Source organism: Puntigrus tetrazona, chromosome 7 (genome assembly GCF_018831695.1).
Source record: "Puntigrus tetrazona isolate hp1 chromosome 7, ASM1883169v1, whole genome shotgun sequence".
Classification (NCBI taxonomy): Eukaryota; Metazoa; Chordata; class Actinopteri; order Cypriniformes; family Cyprinidae; genus Puntigrus; species Puntigrus tetrazona.
In genome coordinates, this window is record NC_056705.1 from 6,297,668 (window position 1) to 6,317,802 (window position 20,135).

The following is a 20,135-nucleotide window of genomic DNA, read 5'->3' on the forward strand; positions in this document are numbered from 1 at the left end:
TCGTGAAAGAACTCTACCTCCTTTAGTGGATTTTCGCTATTCTAAGGTACTACCAAAAGTACAGAGTTTCATGACCTTAGGTGCATGAATGTGTTGGTACTGATATTTTACTATATAATTTTATTCAAATGTAAGAAGAAATCACACACACCTGAGCTGGAGGTGGGTGACGGCAGAGAACAAGCTGTTACTGTAAACCAAACAAGTTATTGTGAAGGAGTGAATCTTATATATGTAATAATAATAATGTAATAAAAACAGCCGCTGTGCCATTGAAAGTCTTGGAAGATCAAAAATATTGATTAATATAACTCCGACTGGATTAAGCCTGAAAGATGGAAGTCACCTACACCTAGGATGCTTCCAAGGTAAAGAAAACACAGTCTAGTGACAAGCCAGCGAAGAATAATACCTAAAATTTTCATATTTAAGCCTTAAGTATAGCTTTATTTTATTATTATTAATAAAAGATTTTTTGGAATAAAAGGCAAAATATTAATACAGACATTTCAATATTCATGTGAATGTATTTGAATGTGTTGAATTGTGAAATTTACTATTAGTTTCTTAATGAACATTGTTTCTACACAATTTTTTTTCAGTTATGGAGACAACATTTTTTCTACATAATTCATGCAAAATCAGAAATCTACTGCCTCACCATCAAAGTGATTCGAATATTCCTGTGAAGGAGTTTACCTCAATCTACAACTTGGTGACCCAACATGAAAAATGAACAATCGTTTAAAAATATTTGATCTTTTGTTAATTATTTTGGAGCATGAAGGAATGTCACACAACCTGTCCATGTTGCGTCTGTATAATTTAACATCTACACAGTGCCACAAAAATACCTTTGGTGGGTGTGTTTCCCAAAGGCGTCATTAGGTAACTGTATTTGCATGAGTTCCATTGTGAGCGGTTGCTTTTGAAATGCCTGGTTGATTAGAATTTGCGGTCTTTGCTATCAAAGTTTTTTGCATACGGTTTGCATTAGTTCTTTAAACCCCTAATTCATGCATTGTTGAAAACCACACAAACACACTTGCAGTTTCACTGTTTACATTAACATTTTATTATACATATTTTTTTTCAAATAAAAATATACATGTGGCTTTAATTAAAACTTACAGGCAACTGCAGGTCTGAGGCAACAGTCGCAAAATAAATTAAGACATTTAAAAATAACTATCTTTGATCATTTCAGCCACGTGGTGGCATCACACTTGCACAGTTAAATTAAAAAGTATACTATTTTTTTTTTATCAGTCCTCTCTGTAAAGGGTCCTGATTTTAAGTAGCAGTACGTAAGTACAATGCAAGCACTAATGCTCACAAAACACACACTCAAACACAGCCTCTCTCACATATACACACAGATTAAATAATGGATGTATTGCCCTCTTCCCCATAATGTCGGCACCTTTCTTCAGAGTCACAATATTGCACGGCTATGCTGAATGACATATACTTTAGTGTTGGGTTCATCAAGCGTTCAGTGCTCATCGACCAATTTCAGAAAGCAAATGATGTTTTGGCAGCATCCTTACAACAGGAGGACTGCGAGGATCCCTGAGAGAATTACCAGAGCAGCTGAAAAGACATGGAAAAGAAACATTAATTTATTAAAGAACTTTAAATGTTTTGTCCTAATCTCAGGCAACGACTCTTGAAAAGCACATCACAAAATGATACTACTTCTATTGGTTGGACATTTTCCTTTATTATAGATGCTGTTCTGCCTGTTTGGCGAACCAACTTATTTCAAATACGAATTTTTAGCAACTAAAGAGCAGTGCTTTCTCCCAAAACGCAGATTGTGTCTGGCCTGGCTACTGGTCTGGTGGGGCTGTATTGAGTTCTTACCCTGAGATACAGCGAGATGCAGTGCATTGCTCCCTGCTGTAGTAGCAGGTTTGGTCGTTGCCGCTGTAATAGTAGCAACAGTAGAAAGCGATAACAGTGGTAGAATTAGAATCTGTGTTCGTAGTGGGTGTTATTATGACAACGTCTGAGCTGTTAGTGCTTGTTAGATCAACCGATGAATTTGTAGACATTAGTGTGACAGGCGACCCCAGAGTGCCTGTGGAAATGGGAATAAAGGAAACCATTTTAACTTTGCCACCAATCGAAATCTCCTTCAGTACTTTGTGCGTAGTGTCGCCCTTACCATTTGTGTAGTTGCCAGTGAAGAAATAGAGGAAAGTATTTGTGTTTGCGGCGCGTGGTGCTGCTGAGACCTGCAGCTATGAAAATGCACTGAATTCTTGTGCCGCTCACACTGCCACGGAAGGATCCAGGGTTAAACTACAAGACAAACCAAGCACAAGTTTATTGCTACAAATGAGAGGTTACCGTGAAGGAAGTTTCCCTTCACCTCAAAGCATTTCATCAGACCTCCAGCTCTAAGCAGGCTTTTCTGTTTACTTCTGTTTAGCATCAAAAAATTGCAATTGCAATTACTGTTCTACTGTCTAGTTGTCTCAAAATGCTGCTGTTCATTACCACATCATTTATAGTCAACAATCTTTTGTGCAAGGTGTTGGAATAAAAGAAAAAAGAAACTTACAGTTGCATCCTGAGTCAGAATGCTATTATTCATTGTGGCACGGATGAACTTCGCCACACCGTTGTTGTTGGCACAAGAGTAGACGGTGTCGTCATAACCCTATGAGAAGGAAAGTTAGATAAGTCTGAGAATCCAACATTTTTTTAAGCAGACACGTATGAGAAATAAATGAGCTCTTTTCAGACCTCCTTCTTGTCTCGAGACAGACCAACTGCGATGTAACCATTTGCATCTCCACTGAGCTCAAAAGTCAGATTGTCGGGGTTTCCGATCACCGCTCTTGTGGAGGCGAAAAAGCAGCTACTTGAGCTAGTTGGATCACAGCTGGCTGGAGTGGAGAAACATGCCCTGTCCTTCTTACAGTTGTCTTTGGTGACCTTGTCCTGCAATGTTATGTTCATATTAGCCATGAAAATGCACACAAATCTGTTAAGAATGCATAAAATCCTAAATAAACTCAACAGTTTAACTTCAAAAAGAAATACTACAGCAAATTTCCAGTTAATACATCAGCAATAACTGTTAACATTGGATTCACCAACACCTTTTCACCTAAAAAAGAAACAAAATCATAAACATGGAAAAAGAAATGGCACACTAGTCTGTTCCAACTTACATTTGTTAAACCACTATTAACTGTCAATATTGCAGAGGCAGTAGATGCAGTGATTTTGGGGGTCGCGGTCGTGTTTGATGCAGTGCCAGTCGAGGATGCAGTGCTGTTCGTGGAAGCAGTGGAGTTTGAGGAGGCAGTGCCATTTGCTGAGGCAGTGCTGTTCAAGGATGAAGTGATTTTGGGGGCTGCGGTCGTGTTTGATGTAGTGCCATTCGAGGATGCAGTGACGTTCGATGAGGCAGTGATGTTCGAGGATGCAGTGATTTTGGGGGCTGCGGTCGTGTTTGATGTAGTGCCGTTTAAGGATGCAGTAATGTTCGATGAGGCAGTGATGTTCAAGGATGCAGTGATTTTGGGGGCTGTGGTCGTGTTTGATGTAGTGCCGTTTGAGGATGCAGTGATGTTCAAAGATGCAGTGATTTTGGGGGCTGAGGTCGTGTTTGATGTAGTGCCGTTTGAGGATGCAGTGACATTCGATGAGGCAGTGATGTTCAATGATGCAGAGTTGTTTGAGGATGTAGTTATATTGGGATTGGGTGCTTGGGTTATGTTGTTCATGAAAGGAGGACGTGTTTGGTTTAAGTTAGCCGTTGTGTTTAGGGGTGCCGTTTGAGTCTGGGTGAAATTAATGGATGGCGTAAGTGTCTGGGTCAAGTTAGCCGTTGTGTTTAGGGGTACTGTTTGACTCAGGTTGGTGGTCATGTAGGGAGTCTGAGTCAGGTTTGTAGATGCTGCAGTGGTGGTTGATGTTGCTGTGGTAGTAGATGCAGTGACATTTGTTATTAATGAAACATCTGTGCTGTTAGGGTTGCTTAAGTCCACTGACACATTTGTCGCCAGTCTACTGACTGGAGGATCTAGTCCTCCTGGTAAAAGGAAGAGAAGGATGAAATGTTTTATTTCTGCTACAAAACAAAATACAGTATATGTCAATTAATTCATAAAATTGTTGCACTCACCATTTGATACCGTGCCTGTTACAACAAACACATAAGGATCTGTTGCTGCAGCATCGGTTGGTGCTGCTGCCGAGACCGGAGCAGTGAAAATGCATTGAATCTTTCTATTATTCACTGAGCCACGAAAGCTTCCAGGACTGAACTACAGCACAACAGAAGTGATATTACTTAACATTACACTTTTAAGATTGCACAATTATTACAGGGGCTTATACAGTGCTGTGAGAAAATCTTTGAAATTTCTGACACACAAATTATCTGAAACATTTAAGCTAGCATAGATCAAAATGGCTGAAAATTAAAAAATTTTGGTTATGGAATGGATAGTAAAGGTGGTGCAGTACCTAAATACAATTGATATGCTGTGGCAGGATTTTAAATATGAATGTCATGAACTGAAGCTTAAGAAGTGGGCCACAACTCTTCCACAGCAGTAAATAACTACAGGTAAATGTTGGGTGGTTTTATTTCTGAGTTAGTGATTAGAGGATGAGGCAGTCAGAGCTATTATATTTAATAGGCTTTTATACAATATTGTTATCTGTAAAATGACCTTACTGTGTTATCCACAGTCAGTATTTGATTGTTCAGTGTGGAGACGGAAGAACTGCAATACACCATTGATGTTGGCACAAGAATAGACAGTGGCACCTTGACCCTATGAATGAGAAAAGTATATTAGTCTGAAAATTAGATGCTCATTATTCAATTTAATGGAATGCATTTTTTTAAATATTTAGGCACATTAATCCTTAAAATAAATGCCTGATTAAAAAAAAGAAAACGGATGTAATCTCTTACGGTTCTGTCTCGAGAGAGGCCAGCTCCAATGTAACCATCTGTCTCGCCACTGAGCTCAAAAGTAATATTGTCTGCATTTCCGCTTACTCCCCTTGTGGAGAGGAAAAACAGGAATCTGGTGCACCTGGATTACAGGAAGGTGGAGCTGAGAAACATGCCCTATCCCGCCTGCAGTCATCCCTGCCAGTGATTGCCTGCAAAAAGAAAAGAACTTACACTTTAAAAGCAAAGACTTTTATTTCCATTATTAATTTAAATGGGGGAAAAAAGACTTGGCTTACTAGTGTTAGAGGATTAGAGCCTGACGTTAAAATATTTGGTAAAGTGGGGGCCTGTCTGGGTAGGGTTTGTGATTCTGGGAGGGGATGTCTGGGTCGAGTTTGTGGTGATATTGGCAGGACGTGTTAGGGGTGGGATGTTGGTTACGTTGGGAGGGAGTGTTTGGTTCAGGCTGATGGTTATGTTGGGGGGTCGTGTTAGGGGTGGGATGTTGGTTACGTTGGGAGGAGTGTTTGGTTCAGGCTGATGGTTATGTTGGGGTCGTGTTAGGGGTGGGATGTTGGTTACGTTGGGAGGGAGTGTTTGGTTCAGGCTGATGGTTATGTTGGGGGGTCGTGTTAGGGGTGGGATGTTGGTTACGTTGGGAGGGAGTGTTTGGTTCAGGCTGATGGTTATGTTGGGGGGTCGTGTTAGGGTTGGGATGTTGGTTACGTTGGGAGGAGTGTTTGTTCAGGCTGATGGTTATGTTGGGGGGTCGTGTTAGGGGTGGGATGTTGGTTACGTTGGGAGGAAGTGTTTGGTTCAGGCTGATGGTTATGTTGGGGGTCGTGTTAGGGGTGGGATGTTGGTTACGTTGGGAGGAGTGTTTGGTTCAGGCTGATGGTTATGTTGGGGGTCGTGTTAGGGGTGGGATGTTGGTTACGTTGGGAGGGAGTGTTTGGTTCAGGCTGATGGTTATGTTGGGAGGTCGTGTTAGGGGTGGGATGTTGGTTACGTTGGGAGGGAGTGTTTGGTTCAGGCTGTTGGTTATGTTGAGAGGTCGTGTTAGGGGTGGGATGTTGGTTACGTTGGGAGGGAGTGTTTGGTTCAGGCTGATGGTTATGTTGGGAGGTCGTGTTAGGGGTGGGATGTTGGTTATATTGGGATTGGGTGGTTGGGTTATGTTGTTCATGAAAGGAGGACGTGTTTGGTTTAAGCTAGCCGTTGTGTTTAGGGGTACCGTTTGAGTCTGGATGAAGTTAATGGAGGGCGTAAGTGTCTGGGTCAAGTTAGCCGTTGTGTTTAGGGGTACTGTTTGACTCAGGTTGGTGGTCTTGTAGGGAGCGCCTGTCTGAGTCAGGTTTGTAGATGCTGCAGTGGTGGTTGATGTTGCTGTGGTAGTAGATGCAGTGACATTTGTTATTACTGAAACATCTGTGCTGTTAGGGTTGCTTAAGTCCACTGACACATTTGTCGCCAGTCTACTGACTGGAGGATCTAGTCCTCCTGGTAAAAGGAAGAGAAGGACGAAATGTTTTATTTCTGCTACAAAACAAAATATAGTAAATGTCAATTACTTGATAAAATTGTTGCACTCACCATTTGATACCGTGCCTGTTACAACAAACACATAAGGATCTGTTGCTGCAGCACGGGTGGTGCTGCTGCCGAGACCCGGAGCAGTGAAAATGCATTGAATCTTTCTATTATTCACTGAGCCACGAAAGCTTCCAGGACTGAACTACAGCACAACAGAAGTGATATTACTTAACATTACACTTTTAAGATTGCACAGTTATTACAGGGGCTTATACAGTGCTGTGAGAAAGTCTTTGAAATTTCTGACACACAAATTATCTGAAACATTCAAGCTAGCCTAGATCAAAATAGCTGAAAAATTTAAAATGTAGGTTGTGGAATGGATAGTGAAGGTGGTGCAGTACCTAAATACAATTGAAATGCTGTGGCAGGATTTTAAATATGAATCTCATGAGCTGAAGCTTAAGAAGTGGGCCACAACTCTTCCACAGCAGTAAATAACTACAGGTAAATGTTGGGTGGTGTTATTTCTGAGTTAGTGATTAGAGGATGAGGCAGTCAGAGCTATTATATTTAATAGGCTTTTATACAATATTGCTAACTGTAAAAAGACCTTACTGTGTTATCCACAGTCAGTATTTGATTGTTCAGTGTGGAACGGTAGAACGTCAATACACCATTGATGTTGGCACAAGAATAGACAGTGGCACCTTGACCCTATAAATGAGAAAAGTACATTAGTCTGAAAATTAGATGCTCATTATTCAATTTAATTGAATGCATTTTTTTAAAAATATTTAGGCACATTAATCTTTAAAATGAATGCCTGACTAAAAAAAAGAAAATGGATGTAATCTCTTACGGTTCTGTCTCTCGAGAGGCCAGCTCCAATGTAGCCATCTGACTCACCACTGAGCTCAAAAGTAATATTGTCTGCATTTCCGCTTACTCCCCTTGTGGAGAGGAAAAAACAGGAATCTGGTGCACCTGGATTACAGGAAGGTGGAGCTGAGAAACATGCCCTATCCCGCCTGCAGTCATCCCTGCCAGTGATTGCCTGCAATAAGAAAAGAACTTACACTTTAAAAGCAAAGACTTTTATTTTCATTATTAAACGGGAAAAAAAGACTTGGCTTACTAGTATTAGAGGATTAGAGTCTGACGTTAAAATATTTGGTACAGTGAGGGGACCTGTCTGGGTAGGGTTTGTAATTCTGGGAGGGGATGTCTGGGTCGAGTTTGTGGTTATGTTGGGAGGTCGTGTTAGGGCTGGGATGTTGGTTACGTTGGGAGGGAGTGTTTGATTCAGGCTGATGGTTATGTTGGGAGGTCGTGTTAGGGGTGGTATGTTGGTTACGTTGGGAGGAAGTGTTTGGTTCATGCTGTTGGTTATGTTGGGAGGGAGTATTAGGGGTGGGATGTTGGTTATGTTGGGAGGGAGTGTTTGGTTCAGGCTGATGGTTATGTTGGGAGGTTGTGTTAGGGGTGGGATGTTGGTTACGTTGGGAGGGAGTGTTTGGTTCAGGCTGATGGTTATGTTGGGAGGTTGTGTTAGGGGTGGGATGTTGGTTACGTTGGGAGGGAGTGTTTGGTTCAGGCTGATGGTTATGTTGGGAGGTTGTGTTAGGGGTGGGATGTTGGTTACGTTGGGAGGGAGTGTTTGGTTCATGCTGTTGGTTATGTTGGGAGGGAGTATTAGGGGTGGGATGTTAGTTACGTTGGGAGGGAGTGTTTGGTTCAGGCTGATGGTTATGTTGGGAGGTTGTGTTAGGGGTGGCAGATTGGTTACGTTGGGAGGGGAGTGTTTGATTCAGACTGATGGTTATGTTGGGAGGTTGTGTTAGGGGTGGGATGTTGGTCACGTTGGAAGGGAGTGTTTGGTTCAGGCTGATGGTTATGTTGGAAGGTTGTGTTAGGGGTGGGATGTTGGTCACGTTGGAAGGAGTGTTTGGTTCAGGCTGATGGTTATGTTTGCGAGGTTGTGTTAGGGGTGGGATGTTGGTCACGTTGGGAGGGAGTGTTTGGTTCAGGCTGATGGATTTACGTTGGGAGGTTGTGTTAGGGGTGGGATGTTGGTTATGTTGGGAGGGAGTGTTTGGTTCAGGCTGATGGTTACGTTGGGAGGTTGTGTTAGGGGTGGGATGTTGGTTAGATTGGGAGGGAGTGTTTGGTTCAGGTTGATGGTTATGTTGGGAGGGAGTGATAGGGGTGGGATGTTGGTCACGTTGGGAGGGAGTGTTTGGTTCAGGCTGATGGTTATGTTGAGAGGGAGTGTTAAGGGTGGCAGATTGGTTACGTTGGGAGGGAGTGTTTGGTTCAGGCTGATGGTTATGTTGGGAGGTTGTGTTAGGGGTGGGATGTTGGTCACGTTGGGAGGGAGTGTTTGGTTCAGGCTGATGGTTATGTTGGGAGGTTGTGTTAGGGGTGGGATGTTGGTTACGTTGGGAGGGAGTGTTTGGTTCAGGCTGATGGTTATGTTGGGAGGTTGTGTTAGGGGTGGGATGTTGGTTATATTGGAGAGGAGTGTTTGGTTCAGGTTGATGGTTATGTTGGGAGGGAGTGATAGGGGTAGGATGTTGGTCACGTTGGAAGGGAGTGTTTGGTTCAGGCTGATGGTTATGTTGGGAGGGAGTGTTTGGTTCAGGCTGATGGTTATGTTGGGAGGTTGTGTTAGGGGTGGGATGTTGGTTACGTTGGAAGGGAGTGTTTGGTTCAGGCTGATTGTTATGTTGGGAGGTTGTGTTAGGGGTGGGATGTTGGTTATGTTGGAAGGGAGTGTTTGGTTCAGGTTGATGGTTATGTTGGGAGGGAGTGTTAAGGCTGGGAGGTTGGTTATGTTAGGAGGGAGTGTTTGGTTCTGGCTAATTGTTATGTTGTGAGGTTGTGTTAGGGTTAGGATGTTGGTCATGTTTGGAGGGCTTGTTTGTGGCAGGTTGGAGGTTATGTTGAGAGGGCCAATCTGTGTCGGAATTGCGGTGATATTAGGAGGGCCTGTCTGGGTAAGGTTTGGGCTTATATAGGAAGAGCCTGTCTGAGTCATGTTTGTGGTCATGTTGAGGGGACCGACCTGGTTCAAGCTGGTGGTCATGCTGGTTGGATACAGAATCTGGGTCAGGTTGGTAGTTGCGTTGAATGGAAGCGTCTGGGTCTTGTTGGTGGTCATGTTCGGTGGGAGCGTCTGGGTCAGGTTGGTGGTCATGTTCGGTGAAAGCGTCTGGGTCTGATTGGTGGTCATGTTTGGTGGGAGCATCTGGGTCTGGTTGGTGGTCATGTTCGGTGGGGGCGTCTGGGTCAGGTTGGTGGTCATGTTTGGTTGGAGTGTCTGGGTCAGGTTGGTGGTCATGTTGGAAGACATCCAGCTGTCAGTGGAGTTGCTTGTTGTATTGTTCCCATTGGCTCCAAGTATCATGCATGCTATCCCCAGGATAGCCACATAGATCCAATTGCTCCTCATCAGTAATCTTTATGTGTTTATATATCTGTTAATTTGGTCGTTTTTCTTATCTGCAGTTAAAAATGGGGAAAAATACATTGCTTATATCAAACAATTATCAGCAAAAATAAACATTTTGGACAATTTTAAATTTATTGAAAAACCACTAGTGAAAGGTAGACTTTATCTGAAAGGTTTCATTTTTTTATTGATTTTTATCTTTCTTTTTATTGTTGGCACATACATGCCGGGACTGGATTCTTAACTCATCAACACCTTAATTTATTTAGTTTAGTCATCAGCAACTTAGTTTTAGTTTGCTTTGTAATATGCCATTAATGAATATGATGTGGCGTCAAAATTAACAAAAAGATATGATTTATCTCAGCAGTTCTCTTAGCTATACTGTGCAATCTAAGAAGTTATGCTTAATTGATATTTATTTTCGATCCTAATGTTCACACTAGTGTTACACCACAGTATACAGTAGTCAGCATTTGAAGTGAATTAAAACATTTCATCAGAGTTCTTGTCTTGAAGGACAACTTTGATTTAACTTTTTGATCCTCTTAAGGTTGGCTACTGTATACCACCACTGCAACCATTCTATCTTCTGGTGAACAGTAAAATGACAAAATAAGCATGAACATAAAACAAAAAAAACTTAAACCTGAAGCCAAAAATTCCAACAGCATATAACTGTCCAATAAGACATTCATTTTCACAGCAGTCACCATTTAATATTCATTCAGTACATTGCATAATACATAATAAGACTTAAATGCAACATACTAAGACTTACAATTTCGAAAAAAAAAAAAAAAAAAAATGGTTTACACCTATATACGAACTCATAGGAAAAAACAGTGGCTCCAACAAATATTCGACTTTAATATCAATGCATATTGTACAAACAATAAAAAAGTATTATTTATATAGCCCCATCCATGACAGAATGAGAAAAAAAAGTAAATAAATGATTAAATAAATACAAAAAGACAAAGATTAAAAAGTGCAGTTACTTCTGAGATATTGTTAACTAATATAATGATGTTCAGATATTAGATGGCTACCTACATAACATAAAGTACATATCAAAGCATCACGCCATTTTTAATTGCATGAATAGATTTCATCTGTTAAATCTTTGTATAATGCAGTGTCATTAAACATATCTGTCTCAGTCAATAAGTGAACAGCCGCTTGTAAAGAAAGTTTAAAGTGTTTCTTACCCTTGTGTGAGATGGTCTGAGAGGTTAGGATCAGTGATGGAGGTGTCAGAACTTCTCTGGTTTTAATAACTCGTATTCAGGGCGGGACCCGAAGAGTTGGACACACCAGTTTTAACTTTAATTCCTTTTTTGTTGTTGTGGCTTCAGACTTCGTCATCTGCACATTCAAACGCAAAATCAACGTACATCATTATGGAAAAGGGAGGAGCAGCACTCCTGAAGCAAAACTGCAGCTCGTATTCAGCTTCACTACTACAGATCTTTCTGTGACGCTGTAAAATACCTGAAACAATCCGTTTTTATCGTCATAATGTGATGCACTTGACAAGACTAATTCTCTCACTAAATGAGCTATGTCTGTTTTATCAGAGAAAGTGACTGTATGTTCCTTTTAAGCCCAAGATTTCACAATAATGCAAAACCAACATATTATGAAAGTGTACAAAATATACCTCAATGCAAAAATAAAACAAATAAATACATGAAGCCAAAGAGGAGATGCCACACTAATGTATCGTTTCCTTATAGACGTAACTGGCATTTAGGCAGGTTTTGTACAGCGTGTTAAAAGAAAAGTGTTATTTCAGTATGTTTGAGTTAAAAGATGCCATCTAATCACGGCCTCCTTCAGCCTTTGTTCATCAGTATGCAAAAACTCCAAATATTTACTCAGGGTGAGGTTTAGACATTTACCCTGTTGTTTCCAGTTTCTGACAATTTATCATCAGACCTCGAAAACTAAAACAAAGAAAACTACATAAAGAAGTGATAACGCATGCGTGAACGAGATTCCTTTATTTAGTTCTTTTTGGCACTGTTTCTCCAATCCAGTCTGGTGTGTTATTTATTTTATTGAAGATCTAGATGATATAAACCATCATATGCCATTATTGAGCTGCTTTACCAGTTTCTCTGGCACAAAAAGCGAATACGTGAAATTCCCATGTCTTCAACACGACACAAACTCACACACATCGGCCTGATCAGGAATGACGTTCAAAGAATCTGGATTCTTTCACACACCTTTGTCGTTTATTGTCAGACCGCAACACGAACAACAATGCAGAGCTGTTTTTAAATACCTTGTCGTGAAATGTTTGCTTGACCAGTCTTCTTTCCTTTAGAAATACCAAAGATACATTTTATCGTATATTATATCAAGCACGTAGGCCGTAGTTTATTAGAGGTCTGTGTGATTTTATTTGACGATGAATAAATCACGGCCGCGGTTTTAAAACAAATTGACCAAAAACATTACCGGATCATCATACAGGAACTGCAACAAAGAACAAAAAATTCTGAAAATGTTCCGTGTGAACTATTTTTTCACAACCCTTCCCAGAACCTCAGTTCCCCGAGAGTTCAGAGTATCAGGCACAGATGTCAACGATGCTTAGACATGAGAAAATGCAGGTTAGTGAGATTTTTAGTGGCCTGCGGCCTCAATAAAAGTGGTCTCACGGGTGATGCATGTCTATCTCAGCCTTAAGCAAGGCGAGAGCGACTGAGATTATTACACTGATTTAAAATGAAGATGGAAGTGAACACGCCTTTAAACACACCAAAGGTCGCGTCTCGTTCCGGTACAACGAGTTCTTTTCTGCTCTGGGAGACAAAAGAAGGTGCATCACAGAAAAGAAAAGAGCCACTGAGCAAAGATAACATGCTTGCGTTGTCTGTGAAGCTGCTCGGGCTGGCCGCCAAACAATAGCGCAGATACCACGATGAGCGAAATACGAATCATGTCAAACTTCACCGATGAAGATAACTGCTTAAAGATACTCTCACGAGAACGAGACGTTGAAGATATTAAAACAGCTATTTAAGAAAGTCTTAGCAGTAAAACTTCTAAAAAATGGCATCACGTCTGCATCACGCATTTTAAACAAAATAAAACTCTCTCAGAACAAATCGTAATTTGACGCCGTAATAAATTCGTCTATTATTATGATTCTATTATTAGAAAACGGCACACAAATAGTGAAAGATGTGAATGCGTTGGCGTCTGTCTCGGTCTCATGAGGGATGTTTTATTAAGGATCGGTGTCAAATATCCTGATTATGTAAGTGAGGAAACCTTAACAATAGGCTGCTTTGGGGCTCTGTGCTTCTGGAGGACAGATGTTCAGATCCAGACATTTCCATCCATCTTTCAACTTGCAAATCAATGAATACTTAAATAGAGATAAAGCCATCCATCCGTGTTAATACACACGACCTCACAACAGAGGGATAAAACGACATACTGTAAATAAACACATTATATAATCTGTGAGATGTGCAGATACTAATATCCTGAGAAGATGTGATAAGACACAAGCAGCCTTTTCACAAACCCCGAAACAAAGCAAACCGATATCAAACACGCGCACCAAATAACGCAAACACTTAAGGCTTTTTTTGTGTAACAGTGAATGTTTGAGCTGAATTCCCGCCGTCTCCGTCACTGAGGTTTAAGGTCGCAGGCGTCATTCTGGACACCTCACGTAAATCGATGATTCATGTAAATCGCGCTCGAAACCGTTCATCTCAGATTAACACAAGCTGGAGACACGCCTCCGAAAGATTCACGTACCTCCTTCCTCCTCGCATGCGCTTGAGTTTCTAATTAAAATATTCAAATAGAAATAAAGTCTCTCCACACCTTGAGACGTCTTCACTGACTGGAGCACTCATCATACAACAGAAGATAATTGATTTGCCACTTAATATGAAGTTTTCTATGCAATGCTATTTAATTATATTTTTCATACACTGTAAAAAAAATTCTGACCTCTCAGCTCCAAATGTTTTTTTTTTCTGAAACTTCAGAAACTTGTGCAAGGAAGTACAGAGAGTCAGCTGAGCCGACTGAAAAACGTAGATGAGTTGGGGAGGTGCATGCAATTAATCTGCTTTAAGTGCAATAGCTTTTAGTGTTCATTAAATGCAGGCGTTTTTACTGAACCCTTTCAGTAAGCGATAAAGAAAAAGCATTTGTAAAAGTCAAAAATTGCTGTTAATAACGTAATCAATCGCTTTAAACGTTTCAGATACTGTATAGTGCGCTGTAATATAATCAGGCTACTTTTGGATTATATTAGTTGAACGACTTTCAGCTGACGAAAAACTGAACAATTAGAAATATTATGAATTTGTGCACTTTTAATGTACTTGAAAGAAGAAAGCCTCTGAAGATAAATACACACTAATGGATATTATATAATCAATAATATCCAAATAAAATTTGATCAGTTACTACCCAAGCATTTTTAATGCATAACTGGAGAATTTATGTGAAGATATAATATCAGCAATATATTCATGCATTGGACAAGCTTTAGTGTCTTTAGTGTAAAAGCGTTAATGTCTGTATAAATGAATGAATAAATAGTCAAGCTTTTTCCTGGCAGGTCTGAGCATGTGATCAGGGATGATCAAGGAAACGTCTAGTTAGACTTTACTGAGAAAACACACCTGATAAAAATACATTTTTGTGCATTCAAAGCCACTGGCCTGAAAGACACGAGAGTCAACAGATAAAGGGAGCTTTCCAAATATTCGTATCTTTCACGTGTATTTTATACTGGATTTACAGACTTATTCTACATAAAGAGGTGCATGAAAGTGGCGTCGGCCATCCGTTCTTTCACACTATTCAGTTTGCAAGAACACAGAAAACACGTTTTGAGTCCCTTTAAAGCCTTTACAGTCCAATGACAAATATTTCACAAACAACTATTAAAGCCGCGCCTTTATGAAGAAGAAAACAAATTAACATGCATGGTTTTGCTCATTCAGTGCCAGTCAATCAATCGATGAATAACCAGAAACGGCTCGCATTCTTTTTCTAATTCTTTTATAGGAAATTTCATTTAAGAAAATGCTATTCACCCGCGCTGCTTCGACTGCATTTATTATTCAAACCAAGCATTCTTGCAATAAAAGCAAACTGAAATCGATAGTGGAAGTGCATATGATGAAAGCAAATGCACGCATAATAAAATCCACCATCGCTACCGCAGACAAACAGATGAAATGAGTGAAGAGCAACACGATCACGATGAAGAGTCTGCGCAAGTTTCTGCTCCAGCGTCACGGTTTCAGACAAAAGCCGCTTCAAATGCTGGAAATACTGGTATAGTTGGTCAAACCACATCACACGACGTTATTATCCTGCCTGTCTCATGACTCACTGGAATGCACAATATCTTATTTCTGAGAAATTCGACACCATAGGATGCTAAATTAGTGACAGAAAACGTAAAAATAGGTTCATTATTTATTAATAAGACCTGCTGTTTTCCTGTTTATTACTATCTAAAGCTGAATATGTCGGTATTATAGAAATTCTATTTTATCCCGTCATTATGTTCTTGTACAATTGCATTTCCTTAGTAAATCCCTGTGTTGGACTGATGATTATATTTCATTAACAAGCAATTTTTTAATGATCCAATGACAGCCTACTGTTGAGTTTTACTGAGCACCGAAGTTCGAGTCAAAAGTTTGTGCACCCGCCCTCTAGTGGCAACAGAAAGGACACAACTAGCTGATAACTGTTTATAGAACGATTCATTTATTACCCAGAAACCATAATCCACTGTTTGACCGGTTCTGACACAAGGAAGAGGCACCACACACACATATATGTTAAACCACATATTATTCATTACGCAGGATAAAGAGAAACTCATCTCTTGACACTCTGCAGAAACATTTGACCTAAAAACAAGTATTTTATCTTAAATCATTAAATATCGTTTGGTACAGTTCTATTTACAGTACTTTGGCAAACAAATTTAATTTTCTTTATGGTGTCCTTGTCATAGAATACTATACATTTAAGTACTAATTATAATTAACTACATGTATTTAGTAATTGGTTTGGTCTAGCATGTAATTATGCAAAATTAACTGCTATTTTAATAGTAAGTAAATGTAATATGTGCAACAAGGACACCTTAATATAAAGAAAACATTACCTTTGGCAAATAGAGAAAATATTTATATTCATAGTATACATTATAAAAACATTTAATTCAAATTTTTATTATTATTTAATATTTGCCTTTACACACTCTACAATATGCAATTTAATTTTGTCATCATCATAATAATAATAATAATAAAAACGTATTTTCTAATAAAAGAAAAAATAAATTGTATTACTGGATACCATCGTGTGATCTTTAATTTGCATGTTTCTCTAGCTGGAATCTTTTCTCGATTCAGATCTATTTTCTACCTCCTCTTCATCATCCTCCTCTTCCCCATCCTCTCCATCACCTCCATCTTCCTCTTCCTCCATCTCAACCCCGTCCATGGTTTTCTGCAGCTGTCGCTGGATTCTCCTCAGCTCCTGCAGTCCGTCCTGCAGCTCCTTGCAAACCTCTCGGATCTTGGGCATAAACTCGGTCTTGGCGCCCTTGCGCAGCTCCAGCGAGCCCTTGGCGAGGAAGAAGACGTCGAGGGCGAGGAAGAGGCCCGACATGACGCCGGTGGTGACACTGATGACCTGCGCGGCTTTGGCGGCTCCTCCGGCCACGCTGAGCACCTGGACGGTGTTGATAAGGTTCTCCGTGTTCACCAGCAGCGCTTTCCCGGCCCGGCCGCCCTCCTTCAGAACGTGCTTCACGTTCTGGTTCAGAGCCCGTTTGGAGATGCTGTCCACGTACTGCTCGAAGTTCCACTCCTCCAGAGTCTCCATCCCGGCCTACAGCGCGCAAAGCGGTCACGGGAGAGTCAGACGACAAGATATTTAGCATGAACATGCTTCCAGATGACAAATCCCTTCACAGACAGACTACTAACTCATGGTATCGTGAAAGCAATCAATCTGTATTATTTTTTAAATAACCATTTAACATGACTGTAGTAAAAACTGCATTACCCACTATTCTGCAAACAAACCTCCACTTATCAGAGAACTGCGAAGCAAATCTCCCTATGCTCTCCAAATACTTGAGCATTTCTATATACTTCAGTGGTTTGCAGATGTAACGTCTTTTTAACTGTTCCATCATTCAATTAAAACAATAAAAGAAAAATCTAACATATGAAAATAAATGCAAAAGACAAAACCAAGCACCAAAATCACACGGAAAAAGGAAATAAATAAATACTATTATAGTATATCAAAGATTAGAACATATATTATTATAACTAATTTACACTAGAAGTATTTAAGCTACTTTGAAAATAAACTATAAGAAAACACTTACAAAATGAACACTTACATACATAAATGACAAAACTAAAAACAACTCATTTAAAATGTTTAAGACCAAAAGGCACTACAGACGAAAAATAGACAGTTTTGGCTAAATCTGGTGTATTTTACATATTCTATGTATTATTAATGTGCATTGTCCTTGATTAAAGAAATAAATACATTTACAAAAGCAAGTCAAATTGCCACACAGAACATACTGTTAAACATTAGTATAAAGTAAAAGCATATTAATGATGGAAAAAATTATAAGCTAAAAAAAGACAGAATATAGTATTAAATCAACAAATAAATACATTTGTCTCACCTGTAGGAATTCCAGGCATTCTTTAATATCTTTGATTTCCTGCTGATAGTCTTGGATCATCTTTTCCACCTTCTTCCTGTCCGTGTTGGAGTGAACCGTGTCGGTGATGTTAGCGGAAGCTGAAGTCACGCCGCCCGCGGTCGCGACCCCAATGCCCACCGCTGTGACGATGAGGGACGTCCCGAATGTGAAGGGCGCCAGAACCAGGCCAGTGATGGTGGTGATGCTGCCGGCGACGCTGGCCACCCCCCCGCCCACGCTCGCCGTCACCGTTTTCTTGTGGAAGCTGTCGGCGGCGTCCGCTAACGCCAGTAGCTCGTGGATGCGCAGCTGCAGCGATGGCTCGCGCTGAGACAGCAGGTGGACAAATAACTTGGCAGCCATGAAAACGCGGTTAGCAGCGGCTTCGATTGCTCTGAGAGACAATACAAGAGAGCTATTTTAATAAACACTGTGACCAACAAATTGGGGATCTGCTAGAGACTAATCAACCTTGACTGTAAACTATCAGGGTTCCCTATCATTCAATGAGTTAGGATAACATTGAAAAAAACCTCCAGGTGACTGCAACCCTCTTCAGGGATGGCAGGGAAACAAAGACTTCCATGGAAAATACACATACAGGATCCACTCAGGTCACTACATATGGTACCCAGTTCTCTACCGGTTCTCACAGGTTCGTCCTGAAGCTGGAACTCTTAAAAACAGCTCACTTTCATTCTACATCCTTCTAAACACTTCTAATAGAAGGAGTTTTGTTCTCTGCGGGTCACTAGGTCTCTAGGTACCCGAATATTTTACTGCTGTGAAAGCGGACCAAGGAGCAAATTTCTTCTTCATACTCTCTCACTCGCAAATTGAGGCACGGCGAGCAGCCATTCGGACAAAATGGGTTTACTCACGTCCTGGCTATTGGCTGTCATAAGTTGGATTCTAAACATAATTTCAACAAGGCTACTCGTTTAACTCTGCATGCAGAGCACCTCACTTAGAGGTATTCTGTCTCGGACAACAATGCTCTCGTTCTCCAACAGAAGTGCAAACACTGCTTGAAAAATGTGGGGTGGATATAGTGCCGCCAGCGAAGAGTGAGTCGGTTTGTGGGTTCAGAGCCCAGACATTTGTCAGTCTTTCTGGAAACAACTCTGCTTAAATATGGGCATGAGTTACACTGAAACAATCCCTGACCAATCAGCAAATGAAGGAGACCTTCAAATCCAGGACGACACACCCCTTGAAGGTCTTTTAGAGGCCACCTTTGGCTCAAAGCCTTTATCCCATTCGAAGCTTCGCTCCTTGGTCAGCTTCCTGTTAAAGTAAACCAACGCTGTATAAAGGCTGTATCAGAGTACCAAGCCTATAATGGTCAGTCATAAGACTGGTGTTCTAGATGAAGTTTGGACCTGATACTGTGTGTCATGTCCCACTTACTAACCTTTTTGCAGGAGCTGCTGGATAAGGGCTGGTACCACTTTAAAGTACCACTCCATCCCCTTGGGCAAAGCTGGTTATATTGCTTACTAGCTCGAGGTACAATGTGCTCATGTTCTTATTAGTGCTCCAAGACTGGGCTTGCAGAGCAGGATGCCCTGTATCTGATCATGGTGTGCATGATTTCACAAAGTACAAGGTGTACCTGGATCAACATTCTAGTTGTTCCTGGAACAACATTCCAATCAACCAGTTAGATTTGAGGAATCTTTTTTCAGGAAATATTTGTTTTAAGACTATGATCAGGGTTCTACCCCCTTGTTAATCCGCTATCATTTCCCACTGATTGCTAGGAATATATTTTGGGTGGGTTTACGTTTAGGGTTAGGGGTAGGGATTAGGATAAGTCTATTTTTGGACAGTAAAAGTGTTGATGCGGGATCATGCCTTACTTGGCAAACTCACGGCAACCCTCTGCTCACAAGTGATTGGATGCATTCCCCTTATCTCAGGGAATCAAAGTTACATCAGTAATCGTAATATCAAAGAAAATATATTGCACTATATATAACACTAAGAAGGGTCTTTTAAGGAAAATGCAATGTAAAAATAATCTTTCTCACCGTTCTCCATCTTCCTCATTAAACTGTTTTGACTCATTCCATTCACTCCAACCTGAGAAATAAAACAAAAACCTATCTCTGTAAAATGAAATACAAAAGCACATTTGATATCACACAAGCTTAAAACATACCTTCCACTGTTGTCCACCAGGCCAGCAGACCATCTTCATCCTGCGAATGTCAGACACAACTCAAGTTTTCTGCCAGCTAACAGAGTATTTGCATCTAAAAATGTGTGAATTACTAGCAACCGGGTGCTAAAGTGATATGTTAACACACGTCTTCATTGTCCAGAGGATTTCCTTCCCTGGACCTGACGACATCAGTTTCTGCTGTCTGAACCTCAGAGCTTATCTGTAAATACAAGCAAACACGCTATAATGAGTGACCCCTGATTCTCCATGCTCTACGTTTTCAACAAAAAGCTTTGCAATA

General features: G+C 40.6%; 3 protein-coding genes and 1 long non-coding RNA gene across 4 annotated transcripts in view; all 4 read right to left on the bottom strand.

Annotated features, from left to right (window-relative positions):
• Positions 1-1,051: 1,051 nt before the first annotated feature.
• LOC122349053 lies at positions 1,052-1,953 on the bottom strand. Its single transcript, XR_006251407.1, has 2 exons — positions 1,867-1,953; positions 1,052-1,593 (listed from the first exon to the last, which is right to left on the bottom strand). It is a non-coding gene; the product is annotated as an uncharacterized LOC122349053 (long non-coding RNA).
• Positions 1,954-2,034: 81 nt separating this feature from the next.
• Positions 2,035-4,191, bottom strand: LOC122349423 (uncharacterized protein YBL113C-like). The gene is made up of 6 exons (XM_043245461.1): positions 4,145-4,191; positions 3,186-4,051; positions 2,755-2,952; positions 2,570-2,668; positions 2,171-2,307; positions 2,035-2,083 (listed from the first exon to the last, which is right to left on the bottom strand). The coding sequence occupies exons 2-6, from the start codon at positions 3,885-3,887 to the stop codon at positions 2,035-2,037; spliced, it is 1,185 nt and encodes a 394-aa protein (XP_043101396.1). The 5' UTR covers positions 3,888-4,051; positions 4,145-4,191.
• Positions 4,192-5,828: 1,637 nt separating this feature from the next.
• Positions 5,829-11,260, bottom strand: LOC122349424 (mucin-2-like). The gene is made up of 6 exons (XM_043245462.1): positions 11,129-11,260; positions 9,531-9,967; positions 7,326-7,520; positions 7,082-7,180; positions 6,524-6,665; positions 5,829-6,430 (listed from the first exon to the last, which is right to left on the bottom strand). Exons 2-6 carry the CDS (start codon positions 9,915-9,917, stop codon positions 5,829-5,831), a joined length of 1,425 nt encoding a protein of 474 aa, XP_043101397.1. The 5' UTR covers positions 9,918-9,967; positions 11,129-11,260.
• Positions 11,261-16,157: 4,897 nt separating this feature from the next.
• The window catches only part of LOC122348997 (apolipoprotein L6-like), an 11,218-nt gene continuing 7,240 nt past the window's right edge, over positions 16,158-20,135 (bottom strand). The window contains exons 8-12 of the mRNA XM_043244920.1: positions 19,980-20,054; positions 19,832-19,871; positions 19,701-19,752; positions 17,647-18,061; positions 16,158-16,823 (exon numbers count right to left, since the gene is read on the bottom strand). Coding sequence (XP_043100855.1) covers positions 16,317-16,823; positions 17,647-18,061; positions 19,701-19,752; positions 19,832-19,871; positions 19,980-20,054 — 1,089 coding nt within the window. The 3' untranslated portion in view covers positions 16,158-16,316. The remainder of the gene's footprint in view (positions 16,824-17,646; positions 18,062-19,700; positions 19,753-19,831; positions 19,872-19,979; positions 20,055-20,135) is intronic.

Excerpts from the sequence above, each read along its gene's own strand:
- LOC122349424 (XM_043245462.1), bottom strand. The coding sequence starts at position 9,917 with ATGAGGAGCAATTGGATCTATGTGGCTATCCTGGGGATAGCATGCATG. Across the intron at positions 7,521-9,530 it reads TGACCACCAGCTTGAACCAG|GCAATCACTGGCAGGGATGA; the intron begins GTCGGTCCCCTC and ends TTCTTATTGCAG. Across the intron at positions 7,181-7,325 it reads GCCTCTCGAGAGACAGAACC|GGTCAAGGTGCCACTGTCTA; the intron begins GTAAGAGATTAC and ends TCTCATTTATAG.
- LOC122349423 (XM_043245461.1), bottom strand. The coding sequence starts at position 3,887 with ATGACCACCAACCTGAGTCAAACAGTACCCCTAAACACAACGGCTAAC. Across the intron at positions 2,308-2,569 it reads TTCTGACTCAGGATGCAACT|TTTAACCCTGGATCCTTCCG; the intron begins GTAAGTTTCTTT and ends TTTGTCTTGTAG. Across the intron at positions 2,084-2,170 it reads CACTGGCAACTACACAAATG|GCACTCTGGGGTCGCCTGTC; the intron begins GTAAGGGCGACA and ends CCATTTCCACAG.